At 42.3% G+C, this 15,333-nt stretch overlaps 2 protein-coding genes across 2 annotated transcripts; one reads left to right on the top strand and one right to left on the bottom strand.

Moving 5' to 3' along the window:
• Nucleotides 1–347: 347 nt before the first annotated feature.
• me3 (malic enzyme 3, NADP(+)-dependent, mitochondrial) lies at nt 348–9,800 on the top strand. Its single transcript, XM_028393828.1, has 15 exons — nt 348–524; nt 934–1,166; nt 3,513–3,646; nt 4,871–5,020; nt 5,146–5,221; nt 5,309–5,470; nt 5,647–5,750; nt 5,827–5,936; nt 6,203–6,300; nt 6,468–6,581; nt 6,666–6,771; nt 7,854–7,996; nt 8,093–8,266; nt 8,423–8,521; nt 8,817–9,800. The coding sequence occupies exons 2-15, from the start codon at nt 939–941 to the stop codon at nt 8,976–8,978; spliced, it is 1,860 nt and encodes a 619-aa protein (XP_028249629.1). The 5' UTR covers nt 348–524; nt 934–938; the 3' UTR covers nt 8,979–9,800.
• Nucleotides 9,801–10,244: 444 nt separating this feature from the next.
• On the bottom strand, nt 10,245–14,959 carry nxpe3 (neurexophilin and PC-esterase domain family, member 3). Its single transcript, XM_028394481.1, has 6 exons — nt 14,823–14,959; nt 13,884–14,070; nt 12,924–13,708; nt 12,624–12,691; nt 12,327–12,545; nt 10,245–12,238 (listed from the first exon to the last, which is right to left on the bottom strand). The coding sequence occupies exons 2-6, from the start codon at nt 13,974–13,976 to the stop codon at nt 11,676–11,678; spliced, it is 1,728 nt and encodes a 575-aa protein (XP_028250282.1). The 5' UTR covers nt 13,977–14,070; nt 14,823–14,959; the 3' UTR covers nt 10,245–11,675.
• Between the last annotated feature and the right edge of the window lie 374 nt (nt 14,960–15,333).

Raw genomic sequence — 15,333 nt, 5'->3', positions numbered from 1 at the left:
TTCCTGTTAAAAGGGAGTTTTCCCTTGCCAATGTTGCTCTTAAGGGGGTTCAGGCCCTGGGTCTCTGTAAAGTGCTTTGAGGCACATCTGATTGTAAAATGCGCTGTATAAACATAACTGAATTGAATTGAATGTAAAAGGAAACAAGAACAAAGCATATAACCGTATTAATGTAAACACTAGTTGCTATTAAATAAAGGCATTACAGTGAGTGTAATCTTATTGAAACAGTGTGATGCCGGGTTTGGTGTGCAGATGCTGAAGATGGAGCCAGTGTGTTTACTCTGTGAGGCAGCAGCAGCAGGGGCGGGGCCTCCTCTGATTGGTGGCTCGGAGCTCGGAGAGGATGACTGACTGGGGAAGTGAAACTGCCCAATGTCAGAGGAGCCTGAATCAGCTGTTAGCGTTCGGTCCACCCCTCTGAAAACAGCCACCGTTAATACCAGCAGCAGGCGGAGAAGAAGACAGAAGTGCCTCATATGAAGATAGAAATCTGGTGCACAGCATTTTCTCGCAGTTTTCAGGTGAGGTTATCCCTAAATGGTAGCTGTGTGCTAGCTAGCGTTAGCAGCTGCGCAGTTGCTCCATAAACAATACTTCTAATACAAGCTGCGGGAAGCTAACAGCAGCTGGTGATCTCATTGGAGATCTGGTGTTGATTTATGCTCTTTAGTCTCCTCATCTTTTCTGAACGGAAGAGTTTGTGAACACCTGCTGTTTACCCCTGTATGTGTGACTCAGCTCAAAGCTAACAGTGCCTGTGCGTCATATTAAACCAGTTGGCTCATGTTTACAGCACAGACTGCTGAACTTGTGTTATTCTTTGCATGTCTGGTATTTCTAGGTCGTGTGTAGTCTTCCTCTACTGGAAGGTGACTTGCACTAGTAGCACATTAACTGACTGTTGTGTTTTTCCCCCCTAAATGCCCGCAGGCAGCATGAACTCCCTCCCAGCAAGAGTCGCACTCTCTCTCTGTAGGCGCACGGCGGCGGCGGGCGGGATGAGGGTCCTGGCGGGTTCCACGACTCATCCCGGAGTGGTTCTGCCGGCTGACAGGGCCTCTTTCCAGGCTGTGCGGGTCTGCCACTCCGGGACGAGCCGCAAAGGAAGTGTCAGCACCAAGAAGCGGGGATACGACATCACCAGAAATCCACACCTCAACAAGGTGAGTGCAGCAAGAGTCCTGAAAACAAAACACAACATAGCATGCAGGAGGCTGAAAGTTCTGCTCTCATTATGCTCAATGTATGCATTTTAAATGGAGCCAAGACATGTGCAGATTACTGCCTTTAACACACATTAATATCAGCTTAGATACTGTAAATCCTTCAATATTTATATTTTTTTTAACATAACATGATGCAAAAAACATGCATGTGTCATACAGTCCACACTTCAAGTCATTTGTTTTTGTCGTATTTTTATTGTCATGTTAAGTAGATATTACTGTATGGCCAATATACAGATTATATGTTCAACACACCCATAGACACACACATGTACAGAAGTGATAATGTCATAGGTCTGATGGTCATGTGCTGTGGACTACAACAAAACCCACTCAGTGTTCTCAGTGAGACGTTATATAAACATCAGTAAGCATCTTCAGTCTTACATCACAGTGTAATCATATAAAATGTGTAATTTGATTCAATGAGGTATTAAAAATGTTCCATAATGAACTCACCTGACTGTGTCTACAGACAACATGACATCCTGCACATCAAGTGCTATGATGGTGGAACACATTTGCAGACAACACCATATAAGCACCGCATAAGTGCCACAGCTCGTATCTGTGTGAGATAGTAGACTGACAGAGCCATAATTGGTCTCCCTGCAGATTACACGAGCCTTAATACAACAAAATAACAATATTAACAATATTACATTGAATTCTCATTTGCACTGTTTTTATGGAAATTAGGTATACTTTATGTTTCTCCATCTGTATATGCAAATTATGAGTATGAACGGCACAGATACTGAGGCTTTAGCTGAGTTTAGTGCTTTGATTTTGGTTAACAGGAGGTCGGTCACAGTTTTTCCTTTGCTGATGCTCAGTCAGCAGTTATATACATGCTGACTCACAGGTCAGTTCAGTGCAAACAATTTCAGGAAGTACAGTGCTATCTAAGTGTTTAAAAAAGTGCTCAGTGTGATTTCTACCATGGTTTTGTGTAGAAAGCAGTGCAGCTGACACTGAGCTGCCCTACTGGCTGCATTCATTATCACTGTAGCAGGATGAGGTGCTGCTGTCACAGCCAGACCCACGTTACTGACAGCTTACTTTCTGCAAACCGTTTCTTCCATATCAGCTTATGATCATATAAATTAACACTCCAAATTGCTTCACTGCTATAAACTATAGTACAGACACAGTAATCCATGATAAGGTCTGGATAAAGGTTAATGTAAGTGCAGGTTATAACTCTCACCTACATTGTTTTTAGTTTCGGTCTCTGGTGCTGGTGCATTCTTGCTTTGACCTCACTGTGCATATTGACCTGAAATACAGTATGAATTGATTAAGCAGCCCAGATTGATCACAGCTGCTGTTTAACAGTGTCACCTTAATAGTTTTACTGTCTAAAGTATGCAGTATTATTTTTTACTTAAGTACAGTATAAATATGTAAAAATATACTCAAGTACAGTAAAGAAGTTACTTAGTGAAGATGCTTAGTTACATTCCACCACTGTTAATAGGTTTAGCTTAGCTAATCTGTGACTTTCTTTCATTCACATCACCTTGAAAACACTTGTAGGTTATTTTCAGAGAGTCTGGAGTTGCATTGGTATTTACAGTATGATCAGTGTCTCCTTATAATGACCTCTATTGACCTGCTCTGTTGTTGACGAGCATCTAACATCAAAACACTCATTCAGTAACTGTTGATGTAACAATTGTAAATCTCCACTATCACATTTCACACCCTACTCTGCCAACATGAATAATTCAGCCGGGCATACAGAGCTACACTGTAGAACTGCGCTGGTCTGAGGATCTGTTCGTTCCCCATGTAGGTCAGTGTTTTCTTTGGTGTTCAGGAGTCAATGAGTAAAGAGAAGTCGAGCTGACAGGGGAGTGGGTTCAGGCTTCCTCACTATTGGACAGAATAAATAGATTAAACCTCACACTCCCCTCCGACTGCCTTTTGGGAGGTTTGCCAAGACAGAGGAGCAGGAGCAACAGTAACTATAACCAGAAGGCCGAGGGGTACAGTACAAGGCTTTACTACCACATTAAAAGCTTGGGCCTCCTGTTGTTTACTGCTCTGATTTACCAACTTTTCTGTGCTCTATTTAGTGTTTCTCTTTCACTGTTCTCAGGCAAAAATGTCATCAAAAAGACCACTGCATTTAAGCTGGTGTGAGTCATAACCAACCTTAGTGTATGATGACTAACACATGAGTCATTGTGGTCTGGATTGTTTGATAGTTTTCAGGCTTTACCCTGCCCTGGTTTTCCATTCATAGCGTTGTATAATTGCCCCTCTGCCACCCTGCAGGGAATGGCATTCACCCTGGAAGAGCGCTTACAGCTGGGTATCCACGGCCTGCTGCCCCCCTGCTTCCTGTCCCAGGATGTGCAGGTGCTGCGCGTCATGAAGAGCTATGAAACACGCGTCAATCCTCTGGACAAGTGAGAGAACAGATTCAGACATTCACAATACTCACTGATGCTAAATGCTGTGACGCTACAGCTGCAGATGGTCAAAGCGCTGTTTATCAGGGCTGTTCCACTCATAAGGTTAAGTCTTCTTTAGCATGTCACATCTGTTGCCAGTCCAGCATCAAATTATCTTCATTCTTTTTTTTCCTTACATGATTAAAAGCCTTGTGGACGACTGACTGAGTCGTACACCAAACCACCATACAGTAATACCATCGCTGCAATAGCACTGGTTCTTTTTCCTGTATGATCCGTAGCTACATCTTTCTCTGAGCCTGTATTTACATTATAAATAGTCAACGCTTACACTAAGACAAAGTAGCAAAACATCAAGTTTAAATAAGGCAGCTAAAGTGTACTTAATGTGCTACACTGTTTAAAAAAAACGTGTGTGCTGATGTTAGCATTCATGTGAAATGTCTAAAACAACTATATTAACACTCAGGTGTTTATGCAGTAAAAATGAGAGTTTCTTATAAACTAAAGGACACAATTTTCTGTTGATGATAACATAAGGAAATGTCAGGGTATTATTAAAATTACTGCAGCTCATCCTGCAAAGATCACGATGGCTGCAGTAGAAGCTCTGTGATCAGAACCATATTTCAGTCTGGAGTATTAATCAGTTATTAGAAGTAATGGCATGCCTCTGCTACAACGAAGGTGTCAGCACGGCTAAAAGGACGAGATGATGTAGGTGGAGCCTGTGGACCATGGATATGTGTCCATGTGTCCATTTTTCATGGAAGGCCTTTCAGTAGTTTTGGTAGTCTGTGCTTTGGTTGTGTTTTGGACTAAACAGATCAGACTTTTTAGAGCAGTCGCTGACAGTGACATCTTTCAGTAGAAATGCTGAAATAGCACAATTGCTTGTGTATTTTCACTAATCTTTAAGGCTAACATTTACACAACATGTTTTCACATTGCTAACATAGGTCTTTAGAGAGCTACATAGGTCATAAAAGTTTAAAAAAGGGCTACCGGTATTTGTTGTCAGTTGCTGCTGAATCAACACATTAAAACAGGTTATTCCACCAGCTTCTGTAGTTTCTTATGGCATGCAGCTAATCTAGCTTTTTAGTGCTTTTGACTGTCTGCATAGAAAACAGTAATTTAGATATAATTACAACAGAGAGGACCTTCCGGGTTTCTCAAATAAAGATCTCAATGTGAGGCTGGTTCTATCTGTCTCAGGTACATCCTGCTGATGACCTTACAGGACAGGAATGAGAAGCTGTTCTACCGTGTGCTGACCTCTGACATAGAGGAATTCATGCCCATTGTGTACACTCCCACTGTTGGTTTGGCCTGTCAACAGTATGGACTGGCCTTCAGGAGACCACGGTGAGACCAACAACATTTCTGTGGAATTCATCTCATGTTGGTATTGACTAACAGCAAAGAATAAGTAAGTGCTGCATCATTTAGATCTGCTGTATGAACCTGGTCTTCATACTGCTTGTTTACAGAGGACTTTTCATCACCATCCATGACCGAGGTCACATCGCCACCATGCTTAACTCTTGGCCTGAAGATAACATAAAGGTACATGCACTCAAACATAGAGCTTTCTGAGGGATTTAAAATGTGATGCACATGATGTGGACACCGTGTGTGTTTGTGTCTACGAAGGCCATTGTGGTGACAGACGGGGAGCGTATCCTCGGCCTGGGCGACCTGGGAGGCTATGGGATGGGCATTCCTGTCGGGAAGCTGGCACTCTACACAGCCTGCGGAGGGGTTCCACCACAGCAGTGTCTTCCTGTGCTACTTGACGTTGGCACTGATAATCAGGTCAGCATGAACTCAGGAGTCGTTTTTTTTATGAGGTGGCACAGCACTTTGTATCTCCCTCACATATGTCTTTATAGATTACATATCAGAGAATTACTGATGGCAGTTGGTAATTATTGACTGATTCATCAGTCCTATAATCAAAAAGACAACTGCAGTCACGTATTTTTGTGCAGACGCTGCTTAATGACCCTTTGTACATCGGACTGAAGCATAAAAGAATCAGAGGAAAGGAGTACGACGAGCTGATTGATGAGTTCATGCAGGCTGTGACAGACAAGTGAGTATAAAACACAAGCGACAGAGGAATGAGCACATTGTCCTGATGGCTCACTGATTGCTCTGATCTTCAACAGGTATGGGATGAACTGCTTGATACAGTTTGAGGATTTTGCCAACAGTAATGCCTTTCGCATCCTCAACAAATACAGGAATCGATACTGCACCTTTAACGATGACATCCAAGGTGCTGTTGTACTCACATGCCCACAGTAGACCTGATAGAAGCTTTGTTAAAAATATTATTCTTATGCTGAAATAACTTTCAAAACAAACTTCACAAAAAAAAAACACCAACAGTCCCAACTCTTCTTCAAACGATATGTTGGACTATGACTAGTACACATGATCTAAGAAGTAGACATTGTTTCACCGTAAGGAATCACAAGCTAACTGAACTATCAAAGAATCAATAGAGAAATTACTCTATTAAGTCTTTCTGTCTTCCTGCAGGCACGGCCTCTGTAGCTGTCGCTGGGGTCTTAGCTGCTTTGAAGATTACCAAAAACAAACTGTTAGACCACACGTTTGTTTTCCAGGGGGCAGGCGAGGTGAGTGATGATTTTCTTTCAAAGATTTAATTCAGTTTTTAAGTAAAAAAATACTCTTTGATCCCCAAGAGATAAGAGGGCTTCATTTCAGATGACAAAACTGAAAGTAGCTGAAAGTAGTAGTAGATACAGCCTGTGACAGATGGAGGATTGTCCTATTTCACCAGGCTGCTCTGGGTATTGCCCACCTCCTTATAATGGCCATGGCCAAAGAGGGAGTATCTAGAGAAGAGGCTGCCAAGAAGATATGGATGGTGGACTCGAAGGGCCTTATTGTAAAGGTAAGCAGCATCTGTTTGTGTATGTCACCCAAAAAGCTTCATGTGATACTCAAAAAAAATGTTTGTTATTTTACACATATTAAGGGGAGAAGCCACCTGAACCATGAGAAGATGGAGTTTGCTCATGAGCACCCGCACCTGAAGACACTGGAGGAGGTGGTGCACACCATCAAACCCACCGCCATCATAGGTGAGCTTACAGGGAGGGTCACTGTGGGGGTTACATCTGCCTTAGTAGCTGCAGCTAAAAACTACTTTAACATTGTTTTGTTCTGTGTTATATATATATATATATATCTGTGAGTATATATATACACTTTGTAACCTTCATTGCGTGTTTCATCCATTTACTCCTGAGCAGATAACAGAGACACAGAAATCTATTAAAGGTGAATGTTTCCCTGTGACTCTACCCAGTGTAACAACCTGGTCATTTTAAAACAAATCAACTAATTCACCTTTTTACTGTTAATTTGTCTGGATCATTGTTTCAATACAAAGTGGATGTTTGCATCTATGGCTCCAAAATTCAAACACTGCATGCTAATGACCGGGCAGATTATTACAAGTTTTAATCTGTTGCACCTAGGTCCAATCACCTGGACACAGAGATGGGCCCAGAATGGACCCAGGTCAAAAACAATTTTGAGACTTTAAAGGTACAATTTGTAAGTGTTTTAGTTTAGGATATTTAAATATTAATTCAGAAAGGTAACCGAGAAAAGGTAACCGCTATGACATCTTTGTATTGTTATTGTAGATACCTTTTAAAGGTATCAGCTAGCAACAGCCTATAACATCACATAACATCACTGGTTTCCCCTCAGTCCAACATGATAGGTAGGGCTGCCAAGAGATCTATTTTTTTTCTATACAGCTTGTTATTCTAACCCCATGTCAATCATATCGATGGACAGGCAGTCTTTGAATGCAATGGTAAACCTATCATTGGCTGAAACTCTGGGGTTTACCACCGATGTGTGTTTTTAGCAAGCATGACCATTTTGTTACTTTTGCTTCATGCACACCACTTTCAGTGTCCCATTCACACTGCCCCTGCTGTCATGTAAGCAGGTTGGCTGTTTGTGGATTTCTGTACTGTAGCAATGTCAAGCGATGGTAGAATTACCACCACTTGAAAGCACACGTGTCTTTACAAATTGTACCTTTAATTTTAATCAGATTAATCCTACAAATGGCAGCATTGTGATGAAGTCTGTGGTGTTGAAACATTGATGGATGCTCCCTATGAAATATGTCCTGAATGTGAAGGGGTGGCTGCAATTGGAGGAGCATTTACCGAGAAGATCATCAAAGATATGGCGTCCTTCAATGAGAGGCCAATCATCTTTGCTCTGAGTAATCCTACCAGCAAGGCTGAGTGCACTGCAGAACAGTGCTACAAGCTGACAGAGGTAATGTTCAACCTTGTAAAGCTGAGGCTGAATGTAATCTTTATTCTTCATATTGCTTGAAAGTTAGTCATCTTTTATCTCCCTCACTTTATTCAGGGCCGGGGTGTCTTTGCTAGTGGAAGTCCGTTCGACAAGGTTACATTGGCTGATGGACGCACCTTCTACCCCGGGCAGGGAAACAATGCTTACGTCTTCCCTGGAGTCGCTCTGGGGGTAATAGCCTGCGGAGTGCGCCACATATCTGATGACGTCTTCCTCACCACAGCAGAGGTACGATCCCCACTTACTAATGTGGGCATGCTGCAAAATCTTTACATCCACATAAAGTTATGAGGATGACACTTCCTGAGCAAACATCTCCCTCCTGTTCATACTGTTATCTAACGTTATCACTGCTGCACTCAAACTATTGATTTTGTCTAACAGGCAATATCTGACATGGTCACAGAAGAGCACCTGGCTGAGGGAAGACTTTATCCTCCACTAAGCACCATCAGAGAGGTGTCCTTCAAGATTGCAGTCAAGGTAGATGATTATTATATGAGGCCAAACATCACTTCTGGAGTCATAAGCATACAATTCTACACATACTTCTTCCTTGTACTATGTGTTTTACAGTAGGATTTCAGAGGGCACTAGAGAACACCATACTTTATCATCAAGCCATTTGGTTACTATTTCAGTTTAAAGAAAATGACACCTTAAACACCACATACTTAACAAGATCAAACAAAGCACAGCCCATAGCAAGCTGAATGAATAGTCTGGGTAGTGCACATCAACTCAAAGTGACTGATTTTTATTTTCTTTCCTCTTTCAGATTGTCAACTATGCATACAAAAACAATGTTGCTTCGTTGTACCCTGAGCCGAAAGACAAGGAGGCGTTTGTGCTGTCTCACATCTACAGTCCTGATTATGACTCCTTCACTCTGGACACATACAGCTGGCCAGAGGATGCCATGAACGTCCAGGATGTTTGATCATCTGGCTTTTATCTCCAAATGTTATATGCTGCAGTGGTGTTATTGTTTAACTTCTACAATGCCTCTGTTTCTCGCCTTTTACCTTTTTATTGTTTCTTTAAGTAAGGTCAGTTAACGTCTGCCTCTGTCATTATAATGAAATGCAGAACAAACAGTGCATAATTCTATATGTCCTGTATCAGTTGATATGTCAGTCAGTTTTTTTATCTGTTTATATCTGCACAGAGCATATCAGATGTTTGCCTAAGCTGCACTCCTTACATTATATTTTCTAGCTAAATTGTCGCAATATGAAGCACTCGGGTGTTCAACAACACATCTATGGTTTGCACTGCCACAATGTGTTCTCTTGTCTCTCATGAAGGAACAGAGGACTCAGTAAGTCTGTGACTCTTTCTGTGTCCCCTCAAGACATCGCTGCTCTTCTGGTCTTTACAGAAACCACATGGCTTGTCCCTGTAGTAGCTCTTCAGACTTTACACTCCATAAACATATGCACATGATTCAGCCTGCACACAGAGCTGAAAACACTCCCCTGGCTCTGCTCTTCTGTAAGAATCACTTCCTTTTTTTCTTGAATGTGTTCAGAGGGGAGGCCTAATGAGAGGTTAAGTGTCACCATCTGGATGTTTTGTGTTTTCCATTTTGGTTTTGTACAGAGATTTGCCTGTCGTGTTTTTGCCAAAGTTAGTGATGGACTGTATCTTTTACTCCTAGAGAACATGGCACTGTGTAAAGCTTAGTACTGAGAGAAGTGTTTGTGAGTTTTCAGAAGGGAACATGAAGCTTTTTGAATAAAATTCTTAACTAAATGTGGAATTTGAGTTTTTCAGTCATTTACTCCAGGTTTGCTGTGAAGAACACCCTGCAGGTCTAAGTCATTCTGTACTCCCTGAGCACACTGCATTCAATAATCTGTTGTAATTATACAATCATTTTCTTTAAAATAATAAGCACCACCTCCCCACAAGACAGAACTGCTTCAGTAACAGGGTTTATTATCGCCCTCAGAGGCAGATTATTTTTCTTGATTTTACCACATTTACTTTAAGAAAAATCAATGACAAAAATGAGTTGTTTCCATTTTATTTGACTGAACTGTCAGCAGCTCATAAGGACCAAATGTCTGTATTGCTTCATTGGACCTCTCGGGTCTGAGAAAGCAAATGACAATGGCTTTCAAAATACACCCAACAACACACTGGCAAAGCTGGCAAGCAGTAAAGCCACACACTGCTGAAAATAAATGATGTCAAAGTGCCTCTGATAGGTGTTCTGGCCAAACAGACTTGCACACAAGCAGGCACATTTTCTCTCTGTCACACAGACCCTGTAATGCACAGAATCTGCACGTCCTTTCTATAAAGCATGTAGCATACAGTATCTGATCCATGATAGGTAGCTATATAAACAACTATAATCTAAATTATATATAAAAACTTGTTTAAATTTGAAATGTAAAGGTACTTATTATTGTAAAATTATGTTTAGGTTTAATGAACACACTCGGAGTCGATCTGTCAAATAAAACATGTGGAGGGACGGTCGTAAGAATCAATTACATGTCAGGGCTACATGATTTTAACATTTTAAGCTCTCCTGTTTGAATTATGACCACAGCACCACCTCATTTTATTGAGCTACATGTTTGTTGTAAAGGATAGTAAGAATATGCACATGACATCAATGATATCTAACCACAACAAAAAAATGGAAAAACTGAAAAGGTTCTAACTATAAGACTGTACATGTTCATGAAAGAAAACATTACCTGTCTCACTGTTTTCTTGTACTTTTTTTTTAAAAGTATGTACATGTTTAGTGGTAATACTGATAGAATGATGTTGGAAATGGAGCTGCCAGGCAGGAGGTCAAGAGGAAGGCCAAAGAGGAGTGTGCTAAGGGGGGACATGTTAGGTGGTGTGAAGGGAACAGCTGAAAGGAGAAGAAGATGTGTTGTAACTGAGAAACTAGATTCCATGTATCTTTATTAGGTGGAGTTATTAGCTTTTGCTAATGGATATAAGTAAGCATGCTAAGCTCAGCCAGCAACAAGTAATTCACATTATTTTGCTACATTCCTGTGTCGGCAGGTGCGCTAGCATTAGCGAGCATCCTGGTGTGGTGTGTACATAAGCATCACTTTTCAAGGAAAATCCATCCTTCACATAGAAATCAGTCCATGGGTGTAATTGTAAAATTACATTCCAGTGTGTTCACAGATGGGTAATGACAGATCATAGAACACAGAACCTTACATAACCAAAGACAAAGACAAAAAATACACATTTTTAACAGTCTGAACAAATGTTTGAAGTAGAACTCGTTTTCAGCTTTGGCAAAACCTACATGTGTGCAAAGAAAAACACTGTAAACATAAAAACACTTTGGTAACCACAACAGATGAGCTGTAACAATCACTATGCTCAGGTCTTTGGGATTGCCATAATAAAATACGTTATGGTGCAGTGCAAAGACAATGTCTTTTTTTAATAAAACCCCAATCAGCTAGTCCAGATTTCAATGAGTTTATTGCTCAATTGTTGTCATTTTGGCATTGGGCATCACCCTATGGCTCTGGTTCTTCTTTGGGCACATGAAAAACCTGACTGGGCAAACACATCATTTCTTTAAAGAAGCCAAACAAAGATGTGATGTTTAGAACTTGGTTCATAGTCTCCAAGCGTTAGCCGTCTATTTCTGCCTCTTTTTCTTTTCTGGGCAAACATAGGACAAAAGCATGTCTATCATGTTTTTGACAATGACTGGAGGAGGATGGAGGTCATGAGGGAGATGGTGTGCTAGACTCATTTGCCAGGCGTCCACCACCGGAATGTTCAGTCCCTTGAACATGGCTCTTAGAACCTTATTAATCTGCAGTGAGTACCAGTCGCTGTTGTAAAGGCTCACCTCTTGGTCCAGGGCTTGGAGATTAGCTGACCGGATCACCACGAGCGTCCCCGGTGCTCGGTCCAGAAGTCTCACCACGGCCCGACGAATGTGGCGGAGTCGCCGTATGTAAACCTCCACTGGAAAGGTGCTAAAATGTGCCCAGATGCTGAGGACCACTACAGTGTTGGGACCCCCAGCGAGACCGTCCAGCTCATTTGAAATGTATCGCAACTCGCTGGACGTTACTGTGGAGAAGCGAATGGGGGGGCCATGGCAGCGGTACCGCAGCAGAATGTTATGGGTGCTGTCCACCGCCATGAATGGCCCGACGTTTTTAGGACTGTGTAGGTTGAACTCCTTTAATTCTGCGTGAGATGCAATAAAAGGAAGTTACAGTAGGTAGAGTAAATGTAAAACTCCACCAAGATCATAGAGAAACACAAAGCTGCTCACCTGGTACAAAAGCAATGAGGTACTCAAACCACTGCCGGACAGTAGAGTCCCCGTACATGTTGATCACTTTGTTTTTCAAACACTGAGCAACAGCAGATGACTGATTGAACCGACGTATTTTTATCTGACCTAGGGGCCTCCAGGAGTCCTCGTAGTAATATCCAGACGGTGCAAGGTCAAAAGTCTCTGGCTTCATGCTGCTTTCTTCCTCAACTTTATCTGAAACAAGTCAGAAATGTTTCAAAAATGACACCAGAGGGACAAATAAAGTACGATTCCCCTGCAGGTATACAGTACCTTTTGGTGCGAGCACAGTGATTTTGTTGGACCCTGACGGTTGTATGTGAACTTTGATGTTTACACCACTGAAACAAAAAGAAAAACAGAAGAGTTTTTAACAGACCTGTGCACCTACTACACTACTGCAGGACTACTAAACCACTACAACTGAGGTGCAGCTGCTTCTGGCGGTCCATGCAGCCTGTTATTTTCAATAAAATATTCAGTGTTTGGCCAATCAAAAGACAATCAAGTGAATCATACCTGTTTGTGATACATATAGAAAATATAACAAATACTAAAAATCTCTTCAGTTACCTCTGAAAGAGTAATGCTTCCTTGTTGGTGATGAGGTGTTTCAAGTAGCCTCCTTTGGCATGGTTGACTCTGGTGTCACAGCTGAGCCTCTTGGGCTTGTAGCAGTACCAGGGCTCGCCCGTGTAAAGGTCTGTGTAATTGCACAGAGGCTGCTGGTCGGACGGCAAGCACATGTTGCACACGGTGGTTTCTGACATGAAGCCCTGGCGGAACAGGCTCTTGAAAAACACCCGATCAGGCCGTTCCTCCCTCAGCCGTCGCAGCACAGCGATGGCCTCACTGGAGTGCACCAGTTTGACCTCAACTTGTGCAGGCCCCATCCACAGCAGTGGGAAAAGAGCAGAATAAAATCCATTCCTGTGGTCCACCACACTGCCTGCTACACCTGCTCCAAGCTCTGGAGAGTGCAGTCTGGCCAAAAGAAAATCCCCACCGTATCGCTTGGGACGACCATGGAAGTCGTGCATTTGGATGAGGACCTCCAGCTGGTCGCCCACGTGCCACTCCCTGCCTCCTTTCTTTGTGGGAAGGATGGCGAACAGGCTGTGCACTGGGTCACTGGTCTGAAGCAGGGTGGGTGGTGTGGAGTGAGGTGGAGGGCCAGGCCATGCAATAAAGTCCAAGAGGTAGCGCTCTTCCAGTTCCTCCTCAGGTGAGGGTTTCTGGCCCAGATGGGCACAGAATGTGCGGTTGTGATGAAAAGTAGGGAGATTCAGTGGGACTAAGGAGGACTGGATCCTGCTCTGCAGCTGGTAGAGGGTTGAAACAGTGTGGCAGTTCCAATTCTGAGAAAGAAAGAAAGAAAGTAGTAAGTTGGCACAATGTTTATTTAAAGAGAAGGAGGAGAAAGTACAGCAATTGTTATGAAAACCTACAAAAACAACAGGGAACTCTTCATAAAGAGGAATTTCTATGAGGTATGTGAAAAAAAACCCATGTGCGGCCCACTCCACTCCTCACCTCTACAGTGTGGATGTTGCGCAGCAGGAATATAAGGCCAGAAAGAGCTAAAAAGAGGAAGATAAGGGCATATTTGGATAGATTTCGGCACATTGTGACCTCCTTTTGTCTCCCATGATCAGGCCCTGTTTCACGCTCTGCTGTCACCGTGGCGATGATGACATCATTTCATCAGCATCCATGATCGCTGTCAAAGAGAGGGATGGACAAAGAGAGCACATGTGCTCATTAAAATGTAAAATGAAAACAGTTAAGATTATAATAGTCCCCATGAACGAACAGTAAACTAAGCTGAGCGCAGATTACTACCAACTCCTGGTACTCCTGACTGTCCAGCTTTGCCTGATGTTACACTTACAATAATTCTGGATTGTAAAATGTCCATAAAAATAAAACTGTAAATGAAGCAGTAACAGGTCAGATTAATGGATAATCTGGATTTTGACAAAACATTAACAGGAGTTTATGTTTTGCAAATAGAACATAATATTATGTGATAAAATAGGATACATTTAAATTAACATTATATTTTACACTCCTTGTAAGATTAAGATAAATCAGAGCTGCTGCAGCTTCCTGTAGATTACTGTCTGTGCTGAGCAGACTGATGCAGCAGCAGCACTACAGCTCAGTTTTCAGGGGACTTTAGACATAAACGTCGCTGCTGCTGCTGGTTCCACCCTCCGTGTGTGTTACGGTGTGTGCAGCTTCTTCTCCATCTTGAGACACGATCAGATGTCCCCCCCCCCCCAAAAAAAAGGTCACATGAACAGCTGTAATGACGTCAGAGCCCACAAAAGAGACTGTCCACAATAAAACACTTCATACGTGGGGGCAGATTACTACATATGTAGGATTTTTACCATCACCACCCCCCAACCTCCCGTTAGCTAACGGCGCTGATGCTGGGTTAGCCTTGTGCTAATCTTTCATACTCACAGATCAGCTCGACGTGGGGCTGTTGCAGCGAGTAAACGAAGAAGACCGAAGCGGTTCGCCGGGGAAACGGGCTCTGCGTTTGGGAGAACATCGAAGACGGACTGACGGAGACTCCTAACGGGTTGTAAAGCTGATAGGAAGAGGGCGGGGGTGGAGGAAGTGGAGCTGAAACGATCAAACTGCGACCTCTGCTGGTCAGATCTTATAACAAGGATTAACCGATATTATAACAAAACACGGATGCAATATTGATCCAGTTAAAAACGGATAATATAATTAAATATTAAAAATATATTATCACGTGACTTAGTTTGTAACGTATGAAGGGCATCCTCTGCACAAATGTATGGACTTCAGATTATTTGCCCAAATCAGATCACAGGTGATAGAAGTTTTATAAGAACAAGAGTAAATCAAAACTGTAAAGTCGTACACTGTTATTTTAAAAAATGTCTTCAATAGCTGCTTGATGTGAGCAACCATTAGGTAAAAAATAAACTTAACCTGTCAA

Source organism: Parambassis ranga, chromosome 21 (assembly GCF_900634625.1).
Source record: "Parambassis ranga chromosome 21, fParRan2.1, whole genome shotgun sequence".
Lineage (NCBI taxonomy): Eukaryota > Metazoa > Chordata > Actinopteri > Ambassidae > Parambassis > Parambassis ranga.
The sequence above is the reverse complement of the archived record's forward strand: the minus strand, read 5'-3'. Positions and strand labels throughout refer to the sequence as shown.